Source organism: Hyaena hyaena, unplaced genomic scaffold, assembly GCF_003009895.1.
Source record: "Hyaena hyaena isolate Hyena2069 unplaced genomic scaffold, ASM300989v1 scaffold_591, whole genome shotgun sequence".
NCBI lineage: Eukaryota > Metazoa > Chordata > Mammalia > Carnivora > Hyaenidae > Hyaena > Hyaena hyaena.
Genome location: NW_024081224.1, coordinates 381,113 through 398,968, shown reverse-complemented (window position 1 = coordinate 398,968; position 17,856 = coordinate 381,113). Strand labels below are relative to the sequence as shown.

The window sequence follows — 17,856 nt, the reverse complement described above, 5'->3', positions numbered from 1 at the left end:
AAATTTTTGAAAAACATTAAAAAAGTCTTTCAGAAATTCCACTTGTAGGAATTTATCCAAAGAAAATAAAGAGAAATATGGGGAGGTTTATGTACATGGGTATTTGTTACAGTATTACTTATAATGGCAAAAGACTTGAAACCATCCAAGTGGTCAACGATAGAGAAAACTATTAAGTGCATTATAGAATAATCACAAAATGGATTACTATGTGGTCATGAAATATATTTTGAAATACATTTAATAACAAGAAAAAATGTCCATGATATACTGCATGGAAAAAAGAGTATATATTATGTATACATACATATTATGTAAACATATTTATCATATATGATTCCCTCTATACATATTCTATATAAAGATATATATATATACACAAACACATATTATATAAATCATCCTAATTTTGTACATATGCGTATACCAAAATGTCAATGGTGATTATTTCTGACAGGCGGGATTATGGGCTGTTTTTATTTTCTTCTTTAGACTTTCACATATTCCAGTATTTAGGGATTACTACCAGAATCATATCACATCAGAAGGCACATAATGTCAGTTTTTTCATGGCTAGTGAAGTTAAGTTTGGCCATCTGGTTAAAGGGGTGTCCTCCAAGCTCTTCACAGTAAAGATAACTTTTCCCCTCTGCTAACAGGGGCGAGACTCACTTGCAAACATCTGGATATCCTGTTTCCCTACAACTCATTACTCTATGCAAGCAGTATCCATAAGAGATCCTGGTCAGAGGCAGTTATTTCATGGAGGGTTACACAATGGCTATTTCCTGCTACATTTATCAGCTGACATTCTTCTGTGAAGATGAGCTTCCCTCTCCCACACTTCTAGTGGACTGCGGACTGATGGATTTCTCCTCCTCCTTCCTGTTGCCATTATTGACCCCTGCATTTATTATCACCACTATTATTATCATTCTTCAATATGTTATAACCTATTGTATTCTTCTTAACATTCAAATTCTCCCAAATGTGACTGGTGGGTTTCCCTTCAAGCCAGTTCCTGTGTCTTCATTCTTTGGGCACCCTCCCATATTCTGTTGCAGTTCCTCTTGCCCCAGATGTAGATTTGACCACCTCTCCAAGAAGCCCCAGTTTCTATCAGTGGGTATTGGGATTTAGAAACCAAGATCTGAGTGCTAAATGTGTTTATGACCAGATGTCATTGCTTCTAGGCTCTTTCATTGAAAAGAGCCAGGAAACCGGGAAATATAAACACAATGTGTATGTGTATTAAGTCATGAGTTTATATCCATACCTCCAATTCAGTACAACATCAAGTAGTTCTTTGTCGTTTCCCCTGCTCCAGATTTGTGCCTTCCTACTTCCACGGTGAGAACCCTGGTTCCCAACATCAATATAATTTCTTATCTATTCTGTCCTACAATACACCCCAAACAGTTTCAGATTACTACACTAATCCTGAGTCTGTGTTATTAACACTATTGCAGATAGTTTTCTCTGCCCTTCGGGATGATAATCTGTCAACCATTGATTCCCTTTAATAATTATTGAATTCAGAACAGCAAATTCCTTTCATCTTCAGTCCAAAATTAAAAGTAACTTCAGGGGCGCCTGGGTGGCTCAGTCAGTTAAGTGCCTGATTTTGGCTTGGGTCATGATCTCACAGTTCGTGGGTTCGAGCCCTGCATCGGGCTCTCTGCTGTCAGCATAGAGCCTGCTTTGGATCTTCTGTCCTCCGCCTACATTCTCTGTGTCTCTCTTAAAAATAAATAAATAAACTTAAAAAAATAAATAAATAAAAGTAAGTTCAGTGTCAGCTGGTACAACCTTGCCCTTAGAGGTCTAGGTCTCATTCCATGACCTCGGTGGAAAGCCAATGGTGGGGGTTCTGCCAACTCCTGGTGGTTTGCTTCCTCAGGTCTGATCCCATACACACTGCACCCTGACCAGAGACTCATAGCCCCTCAAGATCCCCCCAAAGAATCTACTCTTGCAGAGATTTCACAAACCAGGCAGACTTCACTGACAACTTCCCAGGAATGGGCAGAGGGGACAAAAGTGCACCATGTCAACAAATTTCACAACTCAGTGGGCCTGACCAGTCACAAGAGAGCCCCAGCCACTGGCCTCTCAGCTCATCTGGATGCTCGCTCCCCTTCCCACTGTTTCATCCTCTTCTTCCTTCTCTCTCTCTAAGCATGATCAAGAAGCACAATTCTTCCCCCTCTGTCAAGCAGACCAACGCCTTCCTCCTCTGAAGCCTTGTTTAAGAAATTCTTATGACATGGGGCGCCTGGGTGGCTTAGTCGGTTGAGCGACCGACTTTCGCTTAGGTCATGATCTCGCGGTTCGTGGGTTCGAGCCCCGCGTCGGGCTCTGTGCTGACTGCCAGCTCAGAGCCTGGAGCCTGTTTCGGAGTCTGCGTCTCCCTCTGTCTCTGACCCTCCCCTGCTCACGCTGTCTCTCTCTCTCTCTCTCTCCTAGAAATAAATAAAAATATTAAAAAAAAAATTCTTATGACAAAGACAGCCTTCTTCCTAAGAGAAACTATGGTGAATAAAATTTCCTCTGCCTCATCACACATATAAGGGTTGGAATCTTCTACAAGCATGGTCAGTTATAAATGTCAAACAAATCGCTGCAAAATTCTCTCAAGAGGAGTCTTTCCATAGACTCAGCTAATGCCTCTCAGAACCAGGTCACCAGATGGCTCACGTGGCCCAGGATCTTTCTACCTGAGGAACCTCTGGCTTCCAGAACCACCTCCTCATGTCTCCACAAACCTATTACCCTCAAAGGCAAGCAGACCTGTCTGGATCTCTTCCAGCTGGGTGGTTACCACACCATACTTGCTCCCAGAACACTGGCCAAGGGTCTGGGAGAGAAACAGTGCTCTGTACCATGAACCATGGTCTGTGGACTGAGCTGGCAGAGGGGAGTGTGGCCCTCCTGGCTGTGCTACAGTTCATGGGGGAGAACATCAGGTAAGAGACTCTCCTCTCAGCTTCTAACTTCTTGCTTCCATGCAGATGGCTTTGCTAAGCAACCTGCCTGCACTAGAGCCAGTGAAGGCCTGGAGACCCCACTCATGGCCCTTCCAGAGCTTTTAGGGCTTAGAAGATGATCTTCGTTGGGCAAAAGCTTTCCAAAAGGCCAGCATGTGGTGCTGGAAATAGTCCCGACCCAAGGTGCAGGGGAGATCCAGGAGGTGTGGGTCTTTCTGGGAAGCCTTTCAGAATCTTTGATGAGGGGAGGGGGACATGTAAATTTTGAAAACTGTTCCAAAATTACTGTTGTATTGGTTATTTTCTAGTCAGTAAATAGTTAGGTTGCTTTGACGTGTCAATTGCTGATAGGGGAAACAGGTCAAAAATGGTTTAGTGAGGTACAGGAATATTGGGGCCTTTCAAAATGCAAGAGACATGTGGTACCAGGAGGAGAGTGGGAAATGAAATGGTCTGGGAGTGAGAAGAGGGGGGACAGGAGAGGAAGGAGGGGTGAGTCCCCTGGCACAGCTGTCATGCTGCCCTGCAGGCACCCATCCATCCCCAAGGCCCCTGCCTCCTTGTGGTAATCTAGGGAGCACGAAGTACTCCTGACATCCCGTCGTCCTCCACCATTTCTCACTGTGTCTCAACCCCATCATTAGCACCCCTATCCTTCGAGTTAAGCACGGGCCTCTAGGACCTTCTGCATCAAGCAGGTGGCATTTTTGTCAGAATTCATGTTACAACTGTATCTGGTTTTGCACTGTTCTGGAGCTTTCTAGAAAGACACATCACCTAGGCGAGGTAAGCAGTTTCTCTAGCTTGGTGCTTTCCCAAATTTTTGTGTAGCCACATTGATTACTCCTCAGGAGAATCCAGACAGAGCCCAGAACCTAAAGCCTTGCACTTACGAGGCGGTAGACCCAGAGGGGCAGGTAAAGTCAGCCAGTGAAATAGCGGAGCCCTTTGTTCTCACTGACATGCCGTAGGAAACCACATCAGGGTAATTCCCACATTTCATGTTACTGGGCTGCATTCCCCACTGGGGATGGTTCTAAGCCCAGGTGCCCACAAGCCCTTGTGCTTCTTTCCATCATGGCTTTGACCTCCCAGAGGGATCAACTCCAGGGCAAAAGCAAACCAATCAATGTTCGAGAGAAGATGTGCAGAGAAGTGCTGGCTACTCGGTGAGCCAACTCAAAGGCTCAAGACCTTCCTCGGAGTATATGGGGGCCCCAGCGCGGGAGCCCGAGCCTTCTGCCCGCTGAGTAATCTTGGGATCATTACCTGGACGAGGCGTGAACTGTCTAAGAATAGCGGTTCCAGAGACAAGCTTACCTGGGTTCATACACTGGCTCCACCACTGGCCAGCACCATGTGCATGAGATTTAACTTCTGTCTGTTTCCTCATCTGTAAAATGGAACTTAGAATAACATCTACCTCATAGGGATGTTTTGAGTTGATCAAAACACTGCCCTGTTCACAGTAAGGGCTTAATAAATATTTACTTTTTTATATGTGTGCATGCATTGCTACACACATAAAAAGGCTATAAAGACATACTTCTCATGATGGCTGAAATAGACTTGGCAATAGATTTAAATGTGACGATACCACATGTTGGTGAGGGTGTGGAGCAGCTGGAACATTGCGATGGGATGTTAAATGCAGAGCCACTCTCAACAATGGTTTGGCAGCTTCCTATGAAGCTAACCATACACTGACCACACTTACCGTATGAACAAGCGACCCATTCCTAGTTACTTACTCAAGAGAAATGAAAACATACGTCCACACAAAGAATGCTCATAGCATTTTATTTACAATAGCTCTGAACTGGAAACAGCCCAAGTGTTCATCAGCAAGTGGATGGATACACACATTCTGGAACATCCTCTCAGTGGAATACTACTCAGCAATAAGGAGTCATGAACCAATGATACAAGCAGCAACATGGATGAATCTCAAAAACATTACACTAAGGAAAAGAAGCCAGACACACAAGGCTACGTGCTGTAGTATTCCATTCACATGGCATTTAAAACAGGAAGACAATATGGACAGAAAACAGGCGAGTGGTTGCCAGAGGCTGGCAGGAACAAGGGAGATCAACTTTATAAACGGGCATGAGCAAACACGGGCGTGTTCTACAGCTTCATGCTGATGGTGGATACATGACTGAATATGTTTGTCGAAATTCAGAATGGTAAACTGTACCTTAACAAACCTAACATTACCCAGAGCAGGAGGGAACTGGGTAGGGAGAGTATATAAAGGATACTTTCTCATTTAAACATACCTATGCCATGTGATCTTTTCTAATGAGCATGTCATACATGTGCTGGGTAATAACTTTATTAGAGTTCGAAGTAATAATGATGCGATATAACTACCTTGAAGGGACGTCATAAGATGCAAACGGAATGAGACAATGTGTATAAAGCATACACGCAGTTGACCCATGGATCTTCTAAAGGGACCAGGGGCCTCTACTGAGAGTGACACCCAGGACTTACCTCAGTGACAAAGAGTGTGCGAGGATCAATGATATCCAAGAAGTGCCTGAAGCGGCCGTAGAAGGATGTCTGGGGAAGGAGGTGGGAGAGGAGAGCAGGTCAGCTGCTGTCAATCAGCCTCTAGTGCCCATGGACCATGCCCCGCAGCCTACACTTATTATTGGTCCCACCGTCCCCAGGACTCCCCTGTGATGAGTGCCAATGAGACCTTGCTTCTCGATGACCTGAGGGCCTCCTGGGTCTGAAGGCTTTCTAAAGTCAACCCATAAAGACCACTCATTAAGACCCTCAGTTGGGGCGCCTGGGTGGCTCAGTTGGTTAAGCGTCCGACTTCGGCTCAGGTCATGATCTCACAGTTCGTGGGTTTGAGCCCCGCATTGGGCTCTGTGCTGACAGCCAGCTCAGAGTCTGGAGCCGGCTTCAGATTCTGTGTCTCCTTCTCTCTCTGACCCTCCCCTGCTCATGCTGTCTCTCTCTCTCTCAAAAATAAATAAAATATTAGAAAAAAAAAAAAAAAGACACTCAGTGACTGTCCCAGCTGCTCTTCAAAGTGCCTCACATTTTCCTTCCACTTCCTGAATTCCCGGAGATCCACTCCCAGCTTCCCATAGCTCCCAAGCACCCATGAACATACAGGCTAAAGGTGAGGCCCGGGCGAAGCCTCCTCCCGGCGTTCCCTGTCTCCCACAGCCTCCCTGCCTCCCTCTGGTCATCTCCAGAGAGGGAGGGTCCCCCTTCAAGGTCCAACTCAGGCTCTGTCCCCAAGGGAAAGCTCCCCACAGGCGAAGCTCAAGCATGACAGTGCCCAGCCCTCTCCCCTCCTACCTTCTTGTACCCATAGCCCTGGAGCTGCTGTGAGGCCCAGGATAGGAGCCTGCCTGCCCTGGCCTCACCCCAGAGCAGGGGCCCCAGAAAAGCAGGGCTTTGTGCAAAGCAGGCCACAGGCACTAGTGCACAATGAAAGGAAACCAGGCACCACTGCTACTGGGCCCTCTGCCCTAGGGAAAAAGCCAAGCTCAAGGGGAGGTGGGAGGATGCCAAGATGGAGGACAAAGGGGAAGCGGCAAACCTTGCGGGTTCATGCCTCACTAAACTCCGGGCTCTACCCCAAATCTGCCCTGGAGCCCCACTGCTCTCCCAGCACCATCCTCTGCATGGTGAAGGAAGCAGAAGCCTCCACAGCCCCTCCCTCCCCTTGTTCATTAGGACACCAGAACCTATAGCCACCTCTGCTGCTTTCCCTTCCCAATAAAGACCCTGCAAAGGTCCCCTGAAAGTTCCCTGTGCACACCAGGCCCCATGCTGCCTCCATCTCTCTGCTCGCTATGACCCCCCCCCCCCCCCGTATGGAGCACCCTCTCCACCTCCTACATCCAGCCCCATTGAGGTGCTGCTGCCGTTCACAGACCAGATCAAACTTCGGCACTCCTCCTAACTAAAAGGGTTGCTTCTCGGACCTCTTATAACTCAAAAGGCCTGAACCATTTCCCCCACTTATACATAATGCTGTCCTGGCAAAATCTCCCCTCTAAGTATTTAGTCTCAGAGATGTTCCGAGGTGCGGTCAGACGTAAATGCTGAGGATGGTCACCGCTGCATTATTTATAAAGGTGGATGGTTAAGCAAATAATGGTCCACTCATATGATGGAACATTTAAAATGTTTTCAGACATTCATGACATGAAAATAGGCTTATGATTTTGTAGAATGCATACAAACAGGATAATTCCAACTTTAAAAAAAATAAGGAGATGGGGGCATCTTGATGGCTCCATCAGATAAGCATCTGACTCTTGATTTCTACTCAGGTCATGAGCTCACAGTTCATGAAATAGAGCCCCGCGTCGGGCTCTGTGCTGACAGCGTGGAGCCTGTTTGGGATTGTCCCTCTCTCTCTGTCTCTCTCTCTCTGTCTCTCTCTCTCTCTCTCTCTGCCCTCTCCTACTCACGTGCTTTTTCTAAGTAAATAAATAAACTTTAAGAAGAAAAAAAATCAAGGAGATAAATAGAGCTGGTTAGACAGTAAGGGGATAACAGACAGAAAGACATCCCAACCCCGATCTACTCAAATGAGCCAGGGTTCCTTACAGAAGTGGCTGAATCCAGGGCTGGGGAAGGGAAGGAACAAGATGAACAGCTTATTGTGTCAGAAAGTAATGAAGTGCCAGCCCACAAAACAATGGACATGTTAAAGGGACCAATGAGGGGCAGATGGCCATTGTGTGCCTCCAGATGTGATACCCTGAGAAGTATACAGAGTCATTCAAATAGTGTTCTGGAGGGACTGAATCTAATCATGAGGAAACATCGGACAAACAAGTTGAGAAGCATAATCAGCCTTGCTCATCAAAGATGTCAATGTCATAAAGACAAAGAAAGGCTCAAGACCTGGTCTACATGAAAGGACACTGAAGAGACAAGACAACTAAATGTTATATGTGATTCTGTACTGAATCACAGAAAGATGCTCTCAAGGACATTACTGAGAGAACTGACAAAATTGGCACAGGGATCATAGATTAATAAAAGTATTATATCCATCTTAAATTCTAAATGTAATAACTATAATTAAGGTTATTGCTAGACACTGGATGTCTGTGCCCCTCCCCTAATTCACATGTTAACCTAACACCCAATGGGATGGTATTTTGAGGTGGGGCCTTTTGACATGAATGACATTAGTGCTCTTAGAAAAAAAGATTCCTTGGCTCAGTCAGTTAAGCGTCAGACTTCTACTCAGGTCATGATCTCACAGTTCGTGGGTTCAAGCCTCGCATCGGGCTCTGTGCTGACAGCTCGGAGCCTGGAGCCTGTTTCAGATTCTGTGTCTCCCTCTCTCTCTCTGCTCCTCCCCTTCTTATACTCTCTCTCTCTCTCAAAAATAAATAAACATTAAAACAAGTTTTAAAAAATAAAAGAGACCCCAGAGGGCCCCTACCCCTCTGCCATGGAAGAACACCAGGGCTCAAGCTGTCACCAGATGACAAATCTGCCAGTGCCTTGAGGTGAGACTTCCAGCCTCCAGAACTGTGAGGCACTAATTTCTGATGTTTATAAGCCACTCAGTCTACGGTATTTTTCTTACAGCAGGCTGAATGGACTAAGACAGAAATGTAAGAGACTGTCCTCATTTTTATGATACATAAAGTAGTAGCGAGATAAATGAATATAAGCTACTCTCAAATGGCTGAGAAACAATAACGTGTAAATAGAGAGGGTGGCAATACAATCTGCAAATGTAGACACTTTTATTTTCTTCACAGACTGAAAATGTCCTTGGTGATGCCATGTATATTTGCTGTGCTTCCAGACTTTATGATCACCTGTAGATAAAAAGAATAATAAAGGAAGTATGGCAAACTGTTAAAAACTGGTGGATCTAGGCAAAGGGTATAGGAAAGTTCTTTTGTTTTTAATGTTTATTTATTTTTGAGAGGAAAGAGAGTCAGAGCATGAGAAGCAGAGGGGCAGAAACAGAGGGCAACACAGAATTCGAAGCAGGTTCCAGGCTCTGAGCTGTCAGCACAGAGCCCAACGTGGGGCTCAAACCCGCAAACTGTGAGATCATGACCTGAGCCAAAGTCAGAAGCTCAACTGACTGAGCCACCCAGGTGCCCCTGAAAGTTCTATATTCTTAATGCAACCTTTCTGTAAGGCAAACTATTTCAAAATAAAAACTAAAAAATTATTTTGTTTTAAGTTAGATGAAAATATATTAAAACGTTAACAGAGATTGACTCAGGTAATAGGAAGATGGATGGTTTTTATTTCTTTTTAAAATGAAAAAAATGATCAGTACTATGTATAATATATGGAAGTAATATTCTATTTTTAAAATATATATTTAATTTAGGGGCGCCTGGGTGGTTCAGTTGGTTAAGCATCTGACTCTCGGTTTTGGCTCAGGCCACCATCTCTTGGTTTCATGAGTTCGAGCTCTGAATCTGTGCTGGCAATTCAGAGCCTGCTTGGGATTCTCTCTCTCTCTCTCTCTCTCTCTCTCTCTCTTTCTGCTTCTCCTCCATTCATGCTGTTTCTGTAGCTCTCAAAATAAATAAACTTAAAAAATAAAAAAATAAAAACATATATTTAATTTAAAATACTATCTAATATATTACTTGATTATAAGCTCCTGAAGGAGGTGGGCTGTTGGCTGTTCTTTCCACGTCCTCATCCTCCTTGGCTCCTGGTCTCCTGATTCACACCTAGAAGGGGCTCCAGCAACACACACCTGTCACAAGAATGAATGAGTGGGCAGGTGAGCAGTCTACAGCCTGGAGGATGCCTGGAGGGGATGGAGCCCAGGCAGGGCTCTGAAGGGAGAGTAGGACCTGAAAGGGACAACTGTATAGCACTTGGTGGCCCAAGGAAGGAGGAGGAGCAGCATGGGCAGAGGTGAGAGCCTGGAAGAATAGCCAGAGTGAAGCAACCCCTTGACGATGGTCCAGTGGAGACTTCTAGCTTCTGACTGCCCTGTGGTCTGGCACTGTCTTCATCCTGTCCTAACCCTGCTGGCCCCCTGTGTCACTCTCCACCACTGCCACTAAGAGAGAGTCCCAGGAAAAACATTTTGCTCCACAGATATGTACACCCTCTTCCGAGCTGGGCGCAGGGATCGCCACAGTGAGTAAGCACTCAAGGAGCCGAGTCCATCAAAAAACACAAGTAAACAAATGAATACAAAATACTGTGACCAGAGCTTAAATGAAGCATTATAAAGTACAGTGGGCACACAGATGATTTCTTCCTCGTGAGCAAGGAGGTTTCCCAGAGGCTCTGGGATGGGTGGATGGACGACTTTACCAAGCAAAGAAGGGTATCGGCAAGGGCTCTGACACACAAAGGCCAGAGTCAGAAACTGCACCACTGTCACTCAAAGGAGGGATTGAAGTGTGATAAAAGACATTTCAGAAAAAAGAGGGCAAGGCCAAGAACAGATAGGGTTTGACTGGAATGCTCTGATAGATACTCACTGTAGGGGAACCTGGGTGGCTCAGTCGGTTGAGCATTCAACTCTTGGTTTCAGCTCAGGTCTGATCTCATGGTTGTGGGATCAAACTCCAAATTGGGCTGGCAACATGGAGACTGCTTGGGATTCTCTCTCGCACTCTCTCTCTGCTCTCTGCCCTTCTCCTGTGTGTTCTCTCTTGTTCTCTCTCTCTCTTTCTTTCAAAATAAATAAAATTAAATTTGAAAAAATAATCACTTTAGTTACCTGGGGAATATATTTACTCGATCTATATACATCAAATACCTACTATGTGCAAATAGCTCAGCTGAGAAGTGCAAGGCAAACAGACATAAAGATCCATCCCAAGCCCTAAACAATCTTATCACCTAGTAGAAAATTTTAAAAATTAAAAGAGAAGCAACTACCAGACTTGTGGTTTTATTCATTCATTCACCAAATAGCTACTCAGGACCTACTATGTACCCAGCACTGTGCTGGGTCCTGGGATAGAACAAGGGACTGACTGACTGGCGGAAGGAGGAAGAACGGAATATGGATAATGCCTTGATTTCTAGTTAGATACTAGTGCTTACTAACCAGGACAAAGAAAACAAGAAGCATACTGACCTTAGTGGAAGGGAAGATAAAAGTTCTGTATTGGTCATGAGAGTTTGAAATACTTAAAGGGTCTCTCAGATGTAACATTTCAATAAATACTGCAAATATAGGCCTGAGATTCAAGAAAGGGGTTGTGAGTTATAAATGCTAGGCACGGGTGATAATGTACTAATCCAGTCAGCCTATGACCCCCAGGGACAAACATGCAGTCTGACAAAGTCACGTCTACTGACTCACTGCAATGATGGAGCCACACAGCAGAGAAACGATGAGGCACGTCAGCAAACAAAGGCAGAAATGGAGTTAGTACAGAATTCTGGGGAAAGGTAGAGAAAACTTTAAATGACGTGGTGCTTCAATAAGCTCAAAGCAAAGCACATCTATGAGATAAGGGGTCCATCTAGGTCTAGACTGAGAAATGGGCACAGGATCTTATTTCCTTAGAAACTGTAAAATTAAGATGAATGTGGAATGTTATGTCCAGAAACTGCTGCACTTGGGTTAGTTCCATGAGTCAAAGTGACTTAGACCCACCTATCAATAGGTGGATATTTCATTCCTACTGATACAATTTTAAACAGCAAAGTTTCTGGGAATCTATGATCTTGGAGAATGTGATTTCTCAGTGAGTATGGAACAGCAGTTACTCAAAGACGTAAGTCATTTGGAAACTTTGTAGCTGCCACAAGTCCTTGTGAGAAACACATTCTCTGTAGAGAGGGGGCATATATGTCTGTCCTCCCAGACTGAAAAATGGCAACAAAGGTTTTACTTTCTCAGTCTGAGTTACTTTTTATTTTCTCAAAAGTTTTAGGGGTGCCTGGGTGGCTCAGTTGGTTAAGCGTCTGACTTTAGCTCAGGTCAGATCTCATGGTTCGTGGGTTCAAGCCCGCATCAGGCTCTGTGCTGACAGCCCAGAGCCTGGAGCCTGTTTCAGATTCTGTCTTCCCCTCTCTCTCTGCCCCTCCCCCACTCATGCTCTATCTCTCTGTCTCAAAAATAAATAAACTATAAAAAAATTTAAAAAAAAAAGTTTTAAACGTATGGCCTTCCTCTCCCCTCCGAAATTCAGCCCCCATCTTTACCCAATCAATCATGGATGTTTTCCCTTTCCTTTTTCTTTAGCGGAAGAATGAGTCAGCCCAGTGATTCCTTCTCTTTCCCTTCCCAGCAAAGGTGAGTCATCTCACTCTCAGCAGGGCCTGCGGCACAGACGGTCTCACCTCTACACCTCCTGGGAGAGGGGGCTAGGGTGCAGCAGCTGAAGGTCCTGGCCTGAAGGAAACTGACAGCCCTTCTATACCCAGACCTCTAAGTCAGGGCTCTTCCAGATCAGGAATAAAATACGCACCGAACCTATAGCCCAACGGCAAAAAGCCTGAGCCAGCTCAGCAGTCCTCAGCCAGGCTGCACAATCAAACGCCTGGGTATCCCCAGACAAGGTCTTCCACTCAGGGATTCAAATGCTATTATTGGCTAGGGTGGGCTCCAGGCGTTGGTATCCATTTAAAACCCTGCCCAGGGGTGGTTCAAAGGTGCAGCAGCGATTGAGAGCCACTGGACTAGAAGGCGTTGACCTTGTCCACAGCACAAACCAGCTCCAACACCAGCCTTGGAAACAGTCACTCTCCAGCCTAGAGGATGTAAATGATTAAAACATAACCACCTGCAAGGCATTTTCATCCCGGAAATTGAGTTCAGGCAAACTCTGTAAGAAATCTCCCTACTGCCTTCCAACTCTCGGCCCACTCACAGCTTTCTTCCTAGACGTGAAGAGTGCACTTTCCTGTCCAGCCAGCTCCTCCTTCCCTGAGGGAGCCTTGTGCAACCCATCTGCTCTGCTGCCTCAGTTGATTTCTGGATTTCCCGTGCACAAACACAGCACACTCACACCCCCAGTCAGCTAGGTGAATGACTCAGGCAAAGGAAGAGTAAAAAGGAACTTTAAAAACAAAACACAACTTATTTCTGTGTAGACTGAAACACAAATGGGAAGAAGCACATCTGTTAGCTCCCTGCCCTAGAACCTGACTTGCCAAAATGGTGTCTGGGCCCGAAGAAGAGAAAAAAACCAAGTTCAGAAAAGGAAATGGGCAGAAAAGAAGGAGGAAAGAGAGCACAGTCAGGCCACAGAGCTTCCCCAGGTGCTGTCCTATTATCTTTCTCCCCTTCACTAGGCAATATGGGGCAGTGGTTAAAGCATGGAGTTCAAGTTTATAGCAACAACAGGGGACAGAAAAACATGTTAAGTAATACCACAGATCTGCCATCAGTCGTATGCAGAATGAGGGACTCGACAAGACAAACAATCCAGTTTCTTCAACAAATAGGAAAAAAAAACAAGTGAAGGAGAACCAATAGATTAGAAGAGGCTTATCAGTCAAATATAATGTGTGGGCCTTTTGGGTTGCTGACTCAAACAAACCAGTTATTTAAAAAAAGATGTGATTGGGGCGTCCGACTTTCGCTTAGGTCATGATCTCATGGTTCATGGGTTCGAGCCCCGCGTCGGGCTCTGTGCTGACTGCCAGCTCAGAGCCTGGAGCCTGTTTCAGAGTCTGTGTCTCCCTCTCTCTCTGACCCTCCCCTGCTCACGCTGTCTCTCTCTCTCTCTCTCTCGACATAAATAAAACATTAAAAAAAAAAAACAGATTTAGCTTCCCAATAAATCCCCATTGCACAGATGAGTAAACTAAGCACAAAGAACTCAAAGGCTTTGCCTAGGGTCACAAGGTTAAAAGGAGACACACAATTCAAACCCAGGTCTTAAGCTCTGTAACAGGCACTGTTGGTNCTCTCTCTCTCTCTCCTAGAAATAAAAAAATTTTTAATTAAAAAAATAAAATAAATAAAATAAAAATAAACAAATAAAAATAAAAAATGATGTGATAATCACGGAAATGTGAGTAGTACAATGTTGTGTCCCCCCCAAAGTCAGATGTCGAATCTTAACCTCCAGTGTGAGGTTAAGTTTGGTATTAGGTGGTGGGGCCTTTGGGAGATACTGAGGAAATGAAGGCATGAATGGATTAGTGCCCTTATAAAAGAGATCCCAGAAAGATCTCTCTACCCTTGTATCATGCAATGCTATAACTACAAGGTGCTACCTATGAACTACAAAACAGGCTTTTGTCAGAGTTTGCCAGTACCTTGATCTTGAACTCACAGCTTCCAGAATAGTGAAAAGTAAATTTCTATTGTTTGTATGCTACCTGATCTATGGTATTTTCTTATAAAAGCCCAGACTAAGACAAATAGTAACTGGTCTGAAAATATTAAGAAATAATTATTTGAGGTGTGTTAATGGTATTGTAGTTATGTTAAAAACCCTCTGATACCATGTGAGAAAGAAGGCACTTCACCTCTGTGATATTCTTCCTCCAAAATGCATAACTCCAGTCTAGCCATGAGAGACACCAGACAAATCCAAATTGAGAGATATTCTACAAAATACCTGATCAGTACTCCTCAAAACTGCCAAGGTCATCAAAAACAAGGGAAGTCTGAGAAGCTCTCATAGACCAGAGCTAAGGAGCCATGAAAAGGAAATGTAATGTGGGATCCTGGATGGGATCCTGGAAGAGAAACTGGAATATTAGTGTAAAAAAATAGCGAGATCCAATAAAGTCTGGGAGTAGAGTCACTAGTAATGTTCTGGAGAAACTTAACAGAGGACCCCGGGGGAGGGGAAGGGGAAAAAAATAGTTAAGGAGAGGGAGGGAGGCAAACCATAAGAGACTCTTAAATACTGAGAACAAACTGAGGGCTGATGGGGGTGGAGAAGAGGGGGAAATGGGTGATGGGCAGGGGGGAGGGCACTTGTTGGGATGAGCATTGGATGTTATATGGAAACCAACTTGACAATAAACTATAAAAAAAATTAACCATATAATTTGCCTTAGGTATAGCAAACAGGTCTCTAGCACATGTAAGAAAGAGTAGAGCTTTGTGTTTGAAAGGAAATCATTCAGGGGCGCCTGGGTGGCTCAGTTGGTTAAGCATTTGACCTCTGCTCAGGTCACGATCTCACAGTTCATGAGCCCCACATCAGCTCCGTGCTGACAGCTCAGAGTCTGGAGCCTGCTTCAGATTCTGTGTCTCTCTCTCTCTCTGCCCCTTCCCCACTCATACACGAGCATGCTCTCTCTCTCAAAAATAAACAAACATCAAAAAATTTTTTAAAATAAAGGAAATCACTCTAAACTGAAGACAAATAAAAAAATAGTAATGTTCCAACATTGGTTTCTCAGTTTTGACAACTGTGCCATGGTCAGTGTCAACTGTACCATGAGATGATAACATTAGGGGAAACGAGGTGAGGGTTATACCGGAATTCTATTCTTTTTGACTTCCATAAATCTAAAATTATTCTGAAGAAATTGGTGCAGCCACTCTGGAAAACACTATGGAGGTTCCTCAAAAAATTAAAAATAGAACTACCCTATGACCCAGCAATTGCACTACTAGGTATTCATCCAAGGGATACAGGTGTGCTGTTTCAAAGGGGCACATGCACCCCAATGTTTGGAGCAGCACTATCGACAATAGCCAAAGTATGGAAAGAGCCCAAACACCTATCAACAGATGAATGGATAAAGTAGATGTGGTATACACACACACACACACACGTGCGCGCACAATGGAGTATTACTTGGCAATCAAAAAGAATGAAATCTTACCATTTGTAACTACATGGACATGAAACTAGAGGATATTATGCTAAGCAAAATTAGTCAGAGAAAGACAAATATCACATGACTTCACTCATATGAGGACTTTAGGAAACAAAACAGATGGACATAAGGGAACGGAAGCAAAAATAATATAAAAACAGGGAGGGGAGCAAAACATAAGAGACTTAAATACAGAGAGCAAACAGAGGGTTGTTGGAGGGGTTGAGGGAGGGGGGATGGGCTAAATGGGTGAGTGGCATTAAGGAATCTACTCCAGAAATCATTGTTTCATTGTCTGCTATCTAACTTGGATGTAAGTTTCTTTAACTTTTTTTATTTATTTCTGAGAGAGAGAGACAGCACGAGCAGGGGAGGGGCAGAGAGAGAGGGAGACACAGAATCTGAAACAGGCTCTAGGCTCTGAGCTAGCTGTCAGCACAGAGCCCGACATGGGGCTCGAACCCATGAACCATGAGATCATGACCTGAGTCTCAGTCGGATGCGTAACTGACTGAGCCACCCAGGTGCCCCATAACTTGGATGTAAATTTAAAAATTAATTAACTGATTAATTTAAAGAAATAAATAAAACTGGGACCATGAAATATCTAAAGTTTTATCTAGTGGGGAAAAATAGTTATTCTGAAGTAAAAAAAAAATTTTTTTTTTAAGTCCTGGTGCATCTGGGTAACTCAATCGGTTAAGCGTTTGACTCTTGATTTCGGCTCAGGTCATGATCTTGCGGTCATGAGATCAACCCCCACGTCAGGCTCTCCACTGCTCTTTCTCTCTCTCTCTCAAAATAAATAAATAAACATTTTTTTAAGTCTTTAGTTTTTAGAGATACCTACTAGAAGGTATAATGAAATGATGGGTTGTCTGAGCATTGCTTTAAAATAACTTATTGGTTGGGATTGGGGGTATATACATGAAATGAGGCTAGCCTCACAGTGGCGATTGTTGAAGCTCAGTGATGGGTGGACCATTCTTTGATGACTATCTCCACTTTTGAAAGTCTGAAAACCTTAATATAAAGATTGACAATAAGAAGTACCTGGGTGGCTCAGTTGCTTAAGCATCCAACTTTGGCTCAGGTCATGATCTCACAGTTTGTGGGTTTGAGCCCTCACATTGGGCTATGTCCTGACAGCTCAGAACTTGGAACTTGCTTCGGATCCTCTGTCTCCCTCTCTCTGCCCTTCCCCTACTCTATCTCTCTTTCAAAAATAAATAAACATTTTTTTAAGTTGACAATAAACCAACAAACAAGGACTCTGGAGCCAGACTGACTAGGAAGTGAGTTCATCTGTGTGTGTGCGGCAGCTTCCTCACGTACCTGCCTCACAGAGTTGTCACGAACATTAAATAAGCCAATATGCCGAAAGGTTGGAACAATGCTTGGCTATTATCATCATCTTATGGGAAGAAAGATGGTCACAGACCAAAGCCCACAAGGCACGTCATGTCTCTCCACCCTCTGACATTGCTCAGTGTCCCTTATCCCCCAGCCCTCTTGCACAGAGAACCTTGAAGGATGGAGGAAAGCAAGGTCCTGAGGTGACTCTGGGAAGTGAGAAGAGAACTGTCTGTACCCAGTCTTGCAGAAAGCGATGAGACTAGTTGGGGACGGAGGGTGGTGTCCCTGGCGTGGGCTCTGGATGATGAACCACTCAGGGTTCAAGTGGCTGCAAGCAGCCAGTGTGGTAGGAGGGAGGGTTTGAGGGGGAGGGGGAGGGTCTGATTTCAGGAAGAAGTCAGCATGGGTGGGCCATGTGGGCCTTTGGGGCCTCTTCTAAAGGGAGGTGATTATCTCAGAAGCAGGGGAAGCCACTGGAGAGGGGTTAAGTGTGTGGCGGGGGAGTGGAGGGAGTCACCTGATCAGACCTGCACTGTTGAGACTGCCAAGTGGAAGAAGGTTGGGATTGGAAGGGAGCCAGAGTAGAAGCAGGGAGACCTGTTAGGCTTCCACAGCCTCGGAGATAGATAATGGCGGCTTGATCCAGGATTCCAGCAGGGGAAACCGGTGAATTTGAGAGCTGTGAACACTGGGCCTCTGGTTGTATTTAGAGGGTGAGGAGAGGAAGGGAAGTGTACAGGGGGACTCGCAGGTCTCTTGGGTGGCAACTGGG

The 17,856-nt window shown here is 44.8% G+C and overlaps 1 protein-coding gene across 3 annotated transcripts in view; it reads right to left on the bottom strand.

Annotated features, from left to right (window-relative positions):
* The window catches only part of SFXN5 (sideroflexin 5), a 118,663-nt gene that overhangs the window by 98,510 nt on the left and 2,297 nt on the right, over positions 1–17,856 (bottom strand). For all 3 annotated transcript variants that reach the window (XM_039256896.1, XM_039256898.1, XM_039256897.1), the window contains exon 2: positions 5,487–5,555. In XM_039256896.1, coding sequence (XP_039112827.1) covers positions 5,487–5,555 — 69 coding nt within the window. The remainder of the gene's footprint in view (positions 1–5,486; positions 5,556–17,856) is intronic.